The sequence below is a fragment of the Aquarana catesbeiana genome, linkage group LG08 (assembly GCF_042186555.1).
Source record: "Aquarana catesbeiana isolate 2022-GZ linkage group LG08, ASM4218655v1, whole genome shotgun sequence".
Taxonomy (NCBI): domain Eukaryota; kingdom Metazoa; phylum Chordata; class Amphibia; order Anura; family Ranidae; genus Aquarana; species Aquarana catesbeiana.
The window spans coordinates 290,340,313-290,350,152 of record NC_133331.1 but is presented as its reverse complement, the minus strand read 5'-3'; the positions used below and the strand labels follow the sequence as shown (position 1 = coordinate 290,350,152).

Genomic DNA, 9,840 nt, shown 5'->3' with positions numbered 1-9,840 from the left:
CATAAATGTATATAAAGATTTTCATGTATAATTTGTGTGTGTGTAATCATCGATATAACCTAATAGAAGAATGGACGGACCACAAGCCAGAGGGCAAAATGATGGAACGTAACATAGATGGTGGTATTTATATTCAACACAGGGTGGCGATCTCACTTATTGTCAGTGAAACGCAAAGACAGGAAATGATGTACAGACAGGAAGTGATGTCAGGACAGGAAGTGATGTCAGGTACAGGCAGGAAGTTCCGGGTGAGGGGTGAGTCAGGAAGAAGTAGAGCTGCGACGTTGTTGGAGGAGGTAATAAGATCTTATTTTATACCCACTAACCCCCCCGTAAAAAGATTAGGGGGCACTCTTTACGTCTGGAGGAAAAGAGAGCTAACCTCCACATACGGAAAGGCTTCTTCACAATAAGAGCTGTTGAAATACGGAATGGACTCCTTCGGGAACTAGTACTGGGCAGCTCAGTAGATTGTTTTAAAAAGTAGCTGGATTTCTTGCTAAAAGCAAACATATAACTGGATATTAACATTTATAGGTTTTATTTTTATATAACATTTACATGATATTACCATTTATAGGGTTATAGGTGATAACATGTTTGAGGTGATGGTAGTCGTATTTTGGACCTTGAAGAAGGGGGACACACCCCGAAAGCTTGTCCTGAAAAATTGTATGTTAGTGCAAATGAAGAGAAGTATGGCGGGAAGTACTCAATTGTTTCTGTACTGTAATAACATTAAAGATTAATGATTCAGGGAATATATAAATGCTTTTGGAAGATAAGAAAGGATTTTTTTCCCCGGTTGGATCAATTTGGACCATAATGTATTGGGGTTTTTGCTTTCCTCTAAGTCAGGGGTATTGAATTAAAATTCAAGGAGGTCCGGTCACTAAAATCTTCTTATGCCCAAGGTCCAAATCTGAAGCCCGTGCCATTAAAGATTGTACGTGTCTACTCTCCTTATTTTGGCACAGCCACGCTCTCTGGTGCTTTTGTTACTGTTTCCTCCACAGACACTCTGGTAATACTCTGTAAATGTCCCCAATAGTGTCCCCCCTTACATCAGGTGCCCCTACCAGAGTAATTCATTACATTGGGTGCCCCTATCAGACTACCCCCGTAAATCAGTTGCCCCTTTATATCAGGTGTCCCTATCAGAGTGCCCCCTTAAGTAATGTGTTCCCATCAGAGTGCCCCCTTACATCAGGTATTCCCATTTACATCAGGTATTCCCATCAGAGTGCTCCTTTACATGTTTCTGCATCAGAAGGCCCCCTTACATCATTTGTCACCATCACAGTGCCCTTTTACATAAGGTTCCCCAATCACAGTAACCTCTTACATAGGGTGTTCCCATCACATCAGGTGTGCCCATCAGAGTGCTCCTTTACATCAGGTGTCCCTATTACAGTGCCAGCTATAATCAGATATTCCCACCAGAGTCCCCCCTTACATCAGGTGTCCCCATCAAAGCTCCCTCTTTACAGGTGTCCCCATCAGAGTGCCCCTTTACATCAGGTATCTCCATCAGAGTGCCCCTTTATATCAGGTATCTCCATCAGAGTGCCCCTTTATATCAGGTGTCCCCATTACAGTGCCCCCTTACATTAGGTGTGCCCATCAGAGTGCCCCTTTACATCAGGTGTCCCCATTACAGTGCCACCTTACATCAGGTATTTCCGTCAGAGTGCTCCCTTACATCAGGTGTCCCCTTCACAGTGCCTCTTTATATAAGGTTCCCCCATAACAGTAACCTCTTACATAGGGTGTTCCCATCACATCAGATGTGTCAATCAGAGTACTCCTTTACATTAGGTGTGATCATCAGAGTGCCCCTTTACATCAGGTGTCCCCATTACAGTGCCACCTTACATCAGGTATTCCTGTCAGAATGCTCCCTTACATCAGGTGTCCCCATCAGAGTGCCCCTTTACATCAGGTGTCCCCATCAGAGTGCCCCTTTACATCAGGTGTCCCCATTAAAGTGCCCCCTTATATTAGATGTCCCCATCAGCGTGCCCCTGCAACATAAAATGTGCCCATTGGCGTGCCCTTGTAAATTTCTGTGAAGTACACACACCATACCTTGAGGACAATCAGGGAGCGGGACACGACAGAGGTAGCGAGCTGCAGGGGGCGGGAGCTGTCTGAAGAACCTAGCTTAAGAGGGCGGGACGCACATGTGGTGTCACACCATGCCTTGCGGGCAGGGAAGCAGTGAGAGCCGGTAGAGATAGGGAGGTGGGGGACGCCTGTGGTCCCAGCAACCAATGACTGTTGAGCGGCGGCGATCTGGCTTGTTAGACTGGCGGGCTGAGGATCCGGAGAGGAGCGTCGCTCGGTCCGTGTTCAGACAGCGGTGTGCCATATTTATGACGGCCACTCAAAGTCAACTGTTGGTATTGGATTCTTTGTATGGAGGTTTTCTATTAATTTCTTTTTCAGTTGGTCAAACAAGTCTTTTTAATCTTTTTTCAGGTCATTTATCCAACTTGAGGAGTGGGAGTATTTAGAGGGACACCAGGATCTCTACGAGGACATCATGATGGACAATCAGCCGCCCCTCACATCACCAGGTAAGAGGAGACTTTATTGTAAAGGAGAGAGCAGTATGGAGGGTCCACCTAGATCCCCCATCATCTGATAAACACATAGAAACAATGTATTCAGTCAGTGTGTGTGTTTCCTACAGATGGATCCAGTAATGGGAACCCACCAGAGAGATGTCCCCGTCCTCTGTATTCCCGGGATTCCACACAGGAAGGTCACACCATCCCTCACCATCATCAGGTAGGTGAAGATGGATGTTGAGAACGTAAAAGTAACCTGACTGTATAAAAATATATTCCTCTTACAGGTACAGGGTCATTTGTACTCACATTTAAAAAAAAATTTTCCCTGCTATTTTGTTTATTCAGACTGAAAATCTTATGGATATAAAAGATGAGGTTAAAGAGGAAGAAGAGACGTATGTGACGGGTGATGAGCAGTTTAAGAAGGAGGATGGGATTATGGACAAAGTTAAAGAGGAGGAATCTTCTCCAGACATCAGATCAGGTGAGTGATGGCCACTAAATGCAAAAACTGTTCAGGTATATGGATTGATGTTTGAGGATCTGTAGACCCATCTCTACAAGGACGTCATGATGGAGAATCAGCCACCCCTCACATCACCGGGTAAGAGGAGACTTTATTGTAAAGGAGAGAGCAGTACGGAGGGTCCACCTAGATCCCCCATCATCTGATAAACACATAGAAACAATGTATTCAGTCAGTGTGTGTGTTTCCTACAGATGGATCCAGTAATGGGAACCCACCAGAGAGATGTCCTCCTCCTCTGTATTCCCAAGATTCCACACAGGTCAATATTAAAGAAGAGATAAAAGAGGAGGATGGAGTAATGGAGGAGGCAGAGTTTCGAAAAGGACACAAGAACCAGTACCAGCACACCAAGGTGGAGTCATCCAGCTACAGAAACCCACCAGATGGATGTCCTCCTCCTCTGCATTCACGGGATTCCACACAGCTCAATATTAAAGAAGAGATAAAAGAGGAGGATGGAGTAATGGAGGACGCAGAGTTTCGTAAGGGACTCGAGAAGCAGTACCAGGACACCATGGTGGAGTCACCCAGCTACAGAAATCCACCAGATGGATGTCCCCATCCTCTGTATTCACAGGAAAATCACACAATCCCTCACCATCAGGTAGTTGAAGCTGAATATGAAGACCTAAAAAATCATTCCAAACTCTGACAGGACATTCATGTATGTAATTGTTTTTCTTTTAATAAGTATATTCTGTCATCTTTTAGGATGAAGAACTGAAAGACATCAAAGTTGAGGTTAATGAGGAAGAAGAAGAAGAGAGGGTAGTGAGTGGAGATCAGCAGTCTATGGAGAAGGGAGGTCCTCTGTATACCCAGGATTCCACCCAGAAAGAATATAACTATACAGAGAATGATCAGGTAGATGGGACTGAGGAAAAAGAACTTGAAAATAGTTCTTTGAGAGGACATTCTTCTATGTAATCTCTTGTTCCTTTTCTATCATCTTTGGGGTTTAGGGTGAAGAACGGAAAGACATCAAAGTTGAGGTTAAAGAGGAAGAAGAAGAGAGGTTGGTGAGTGGAGATCAGCAGTCTATGGAGGAGGGGGAGATGATTATGAAAAGTAAACCGGAGGAATCTTCTCTAAATATGGACACAAGTAAGTCATAAACACTAAATGCCGAAACCGTCCACATTTTTATTCAATTATATGAGTATAAAATATGTATTTACATTGTTAGGCTGAGACAAATTTCCCAACTTCATCTCCAATAGGAATAGGTGAGCGGTTCGGGCCAAGCATGAGAACAAACACCTACATTTTCGGTGCGCTCAGCGGGATGCTTGCCCGCCGAGCGCACAGTGAATAGGTTGTCAACGGGCTGAGAAGCTGGCCGCCACATCCTTAACAATAGATAAGTCATCAGCTGTCATCGAGCTTCCCCACTGACAGCTGAATGAAAAATAAAACAATGCTGAATTTGCCGGCAATAGAATTTTTTTTTTTTTTAAAAAGCAGCGTTGAGGTCTCCTCCCAATCCATACCAGGCCCTTTGGGTCTGGTATGGATTTTAAGTTGAACCCACGCCAAAACAAAAAAAAATTGGCGTGGGATACCCCCCTAAATCCATATTACTCCCTTAGGTCTGGTATAGATTTTAAAGGTGAACCCCCACTCCAAAATGAAAAAAAAATGGTGTGGGGCCAACCCCAAAATCAATAACAGACCCTTATCTGAGTCATACTATGACTTCAGATGCCCATCTAAGATCAATGGATCCTTGTAATCCTGAGGAAACTTCTGATCAATCCCATACTATGACTTCAGATGTCCATCTAAAAACAATGGATCCTTCTAATCCTGAGGAATCTTCTGATAAATCCCATACTATGACTTCAGATGTCCATCTAAGATCAATGGATCCTTCTAATCCTGAGAAACCTTCTGATCAATCCCATACTATGACTTCAGATACCAATCTAAGATCAATGGATCCTTCTAATCCTGAGGAACCCTCTGATCAATCCCATACTATGACTTCAGATGTCCATCTAAGAACAATGGATCCTTCTAATCCTGAGGAACCTTCTGATAAATCCCATACTATGACCTCAGATGTCCATCTAAGATCAATGGATGATTCTATTCCTGAGGAACCTTCTGATCAATCCCATACTATGACTTCAGATGTCCATCTACGATCAATGGATCCTTCTAATCCTGAGGAACCTTCTGATCAATCCCATACTATGACTTCAGATGTCCATCTAAGATCAATGGATCCTTCTAATCCTGAGGAACCCTCTGATCAATCCCATACTATGACTTCAGATGTCCATCTAAGAACAATGGATCCTTCTAATCCTGAGGAACCTTCTGATAAATCCCATACTATGACCTCAGATGTCCATCTAAGATCAATGGATCCTTCTATTCCTGAGGAACCTTCTGATCAATCCCATACTATGACTTCAGATGTCCATCTACGATCAATGGATCCTTCTAATCCTGAGGAACCTTATGATCAATCCCATACTATGACTTCAGATGTCCATCTAAGATCAATGGATCCTTCTAATCCTGAGGAACCTTCTGATCAATCCCATACTATGACTTCAGATGTCCATCTAAGATCAATGGATTATTCTAATCCTGAGGAACCTTCTGATCATTCCCATACTTTGACCTGGCAGGAGTGAGCGCCCCCCTCCTGAACCATGCCAGGCCACATTCCCACAACATGGAGCACATTGTCTCCATGTTGATGGGGGCATGTTTAATTTGTTAAAGTGTATTTTTTTTCACAAAAATAGCCTTTGAAAAACCGCTGCGCAAATACCGCATGACATAAAAAATTGCAACAATCAACATCAACAGGGTCTCTGCTAAAAATATATATATAATGTTTGATCGTTATAAGTCATTTTCTAGCAAAAAATACTGATTTCAACAAGAAGTGCAAGAAGAGGTTGGGTCTTCAAGTGGGTAATAATTGTTTATCTTACAGATGGACGCTTTGTTCTGAAAACCTCGGAGGGAGATCTGAATTTACCTCAAGAATTTAAGGCAGAAGATGATGAGATCACACAATGTTCTCCAGGAGAAGATCCCATTACTCCAACCGCACATCACAGACCTTACCATCTGGAGGGATCAATGGGTCCTTCTAATCCTGAGGAACCTTCTGATAAATCCCATACTATGACCTCAGCTGTCCATTTATCTCATACTATGACCTCAGCTGTCCATTTATCTCATACTATGACCTCAGATGTCCATCTAAGATCAATGGGTCCTTCTAATCCTGAGGAACCTTCTGATAAATCCCATACTATGACTTCAGCTGTCCATTTGAGATCTCACGGTGTGGATAGATCAACCCATCCATCTAATCCCAAGGTGTCTTCTTTATGTGACAGGGGTCCCACGGGTAAGCGTTCTTATCCATGTTCAGAGTGCGGGAAATGCTTCGCTGCCAAAATAACACTTGTTAGACACCAAAGGATTCACACAGGAGAGCGTCCTTTTTCATGTTCTGAGTGCGGGAAATGCTTCACTAGGATGGGAATTCTTCGTACACACCAGAGAATTCACACGGGTGAGCGTCCTTTTTCGTGTTCAGAGTGCGGGAAATGTTTCATCGATAAAGGAAAACTTCTTGGACACCAGAAAAGTCACACGGGCGAGCGTCCCTTTTCATGTTCCCAGTGCGGGAAATGTTTCACTACGAAAAAAAACCTTTTTCGACACCAGGCAATTCATACGGGTGAGCGTCCTTATTCATGTCCAGAGTGCGGGAAATGTTTTGCTCTGAAAGAAGACCTTGTTAAACACCAGAGAAGTCACACCGGTGAGCGTCCTTTTTCTTGTTCAGAGTGCGGGAAAGGCTTTCTTAGGGTTGATCACCTTCTTCTACACCAGAGACGTCACACAGGGGAGCGTCCTTTTTCTTGTTCAGAGTGCGGGAAATGTTTCACTGAGAACAGCGGACTTCTTATACACCAGAGGATACACACGGGGGAGCGTCCTTTTTCATGTTCAGTGTGCGGGAAATGTTTTACTGACAAAAGAGGACTACGTATACACCAAAGAAGTCACACGGACGAGCGTCCTCATTCATGTTCGGAGTGCGGGAAATGTTTTACTGACAAAGGAAGACTTCGCATACACCAAAAAAGTCACACGGACGAGCGCCCTCATTCATGTACAGAGTGCGGGAAGTGTTTCACTGATAAAGGAAGACTTCTTAGACACCAGAGGATTCACACGGGTGAGCGTCCTTTTTCATGTGCAGAGTGCGGGAAATGTTTCATTGAGAAAGGAAAACTCCTTGCACACCAGAAAAGTCACACGGGCGAGCGTCCCTTTTCTTGTTCAGAGTGCGGGAAACATTTCACTGCGAAAAGGAGCCTTCTGAGACACCAGGCAATTCATACCGGCGAGCGTCCTTTTTCATGCTCAGTGTGCGGGAAATGCTTTCCTAGGGTTGATCACCTTCTTTTACACCAGAGAACACACACAGGGGAGCGTCCTTTTTCATGTTCAGCGTGCGGGAAATGTTTCACCGACAAAGGAGGACTCCGTACACACCAAAGAAGTCACACGGGTGAGGGTCCTTATTCATGTACAGAGTGCGGGAAATGTTATACCAGCAAAGGAGGACTACGTATACACCAAAGAAGTCACACGGATGAGCGTCCTCATTCATGTACAGAGTGCGGGAAGTGTTTCACTGATAAAGGAAAACTTCTTATACACCAGAGAATTCACACGGGCGAGCGTCCTTTTTCATGTACGGAGTGCGGGAAATGTTTCACCGTGAAAGGGAGCCTTCTTAGACACCAGAGAACACACAGGGGGGAGAGTCCTTTTTCATGTTCAGATCCAGACTCCGCCCCCAGATCTCTCCATGAAGAGGAACGGTCACGGCCCATGCTGTTATGAGGAATGTTGTTCATCCTTTATGAAAGCAATAAAGTTAGTACAAAAAAAAATAAAGAAACAGTGTAAAAAAAATAAATAATTTTAGATAAAAAAAAAATAATGAAAAAAAAAAAAACGGCGATCCTACCACACATGTGAGGCATCGCCGCGATCGTTAAAGCAAGAGCAATAATTCTAGCGCTAGATCTCCTCTGTAACTCTAAACTGGTAACCTGTAAAAATAAAATTAATTAAACTGTATTTTGTCCCCAAAAAAACACAGCATTTTATTCTCTAGGGCCTCTGCTAATATATATCTATATATATACAGACAGGTCCATAAATATTGGGACATCGACACAATTCTAATCTTTTTGGCTCTATACACCACCACAATGGATTTGAAATGAAACGAACAAGATGTGCTTTAACTGCAGACTTTCAGCTTTAATTTGAGGGTATTTACATCCAAATCAGGTGAACGGTGTAGGAATTACAACAGTTTGTATTTGTGCCTCCCACTTTTTAAGGGACCAAAAGTAATGGGACAATTGGCTGCTCAGCTGTTCCATGGCCAGGTGTGTGTTATTCCCTCATTATCCCATTTACAAGGAGCAGATAAAAGGTCCAGAGTTCATTTCAAGTGTGCTATTTGCATTTGGAATCTGTTGCTGTCAACTCTCAATATGAGATCCAAAGAGCTGTCACTATCAGTGAAGCAAGCCATCATTAGGCTGAAAAAAAACAAAACAAACCCATCAGAGAGATAGCAAAAACATTAGGTGTGGCCAAATCAACTGTTTGGAACATCCTTAAAAAGAAAGAAGGCACCCGTGAGCTCAGCAACACCAAAAGACCCGGAAGACCACGGAAAACAACTGTGGTGGATGACCGAAGAATTCTTTCCCTGGTGAAGAAAACACCCTTCACAACAGTTGGGCAGATCAAGAACACTCTCCAGGAGGTAGGTGTATGTGTGTCAAAGTCAACAATCAAGAGAGGACTTCACCAGAGTGAATACAGAGGGTTCACCACAAGATGTAAACCATTGGTGAGCCTCAAAAACAGGAAGGCCAGATTAGAGTTTGCCAAACAACATCTAAAAAAGCCTTCACAGTTCTGGAACAACATCCTATGGACAGATGAGACCAAGATCAACTTGTACCAGAGTGAATACAGAGGGTTCACCACAAGATGTGAACCAGGGGTCTTCAAACTATGGCCCTCCAGTTGTTCAGGAACTATAATTCCCACCATGCCTAGTCACGTCTGTGAATGTCCGAGCTTTACAATGCCTCATGGGACGTGTAGTTCTGCAACAGCTGGAGGGCCGTAGTTTGAGGATCCCTGATGTAAACCATTGGTGAGCCTCAAAAACAGGAAGGCCAGATTAGAGTTTGCCAAACAACATCTAAAAAAGCTTTCACAGTTCTGGAACATCCTATGGACAGATGAGACCAAGATCAACTTGTACCAGAGTGATGGGAAGAGAAGAGTATGGAGAAGGAAAGGAACTGCTCATGATCCAAAGCATACCTCCTCATCAGTGAAGCATGGTGGTGGTAGTGTCATGGTCATGGGCATGTATGTCTGCCAATGGAACTGGATCTCTTGTATTTATTGATGATGTGACTGCTGATAAAAGCAGCAGGATGAATTCTGAAGTGTTTCAGGTAATATTATCTGCTCATATTCAGCAAAAGGCTTCAGAACTCATTGGACGGCGCTTCACAGTGCAGATGGACAATGACCCGAAGCATACTGCGAAAGCAACCAAAGAGTTTTTTAAGGGAAAGAAGTGGAATGTTATGCAATGGCCAAGTCAATCACCTGACCTGAATCCGATTGAGCATGCATTTCACT

The 9,840-nt window shown here is 43.6% G+C and overlaps 2 protein-coding genes across 2 annotated transcripts in view; both read left to right on the top strand.

Annotated features, from left to right (window-relative positions):
• Window positions 1–208: 208 nt before the first annotated feature.
• The window catches only part of LOC141104738 (uncharacterized), a 30,919-nt gene continuing 21,287 nt past the window's right edge, over window positions 209–9,840 (top strand). Inside the window, 8 exon segments of the mRNA XM_073594442.1 lie at window positions 209–299; window positions 2,485–2,582; window positions 2,699–2,796; window positions 2,925–3,063; window positions 3,300–3,712; window positions 3,820–3,972; window positions 4,071–4,212; window positions 6,062–7,907. Coding sequence (XP_073450543.1) covers window positions 2,549–2,582; window positions 2,699–2,796; window positions 2,925–3,063; window positions 3,300–3,712; window positions 3,820–3,972; window positions 4,071–4,212; window positions 6,062–7,907 — 2,825 coding nt within the window. The 5' untranslated portion in view covers window positions 209–299; window positions 2,485–2,548.
• LOC141105446 (uncharacterized) lies at window positions 4,800–6,044 on the top strand. The gene has a single exon (XM_073595301.1). It carries the CDS (start codon window positions 4,800–4,802, stop codon window positions 5,751–5,753), a length of 954 nt encoding a protein of 317 aa, XP_073451402.1. The 3' UTR covers window positions 5,754–6,044.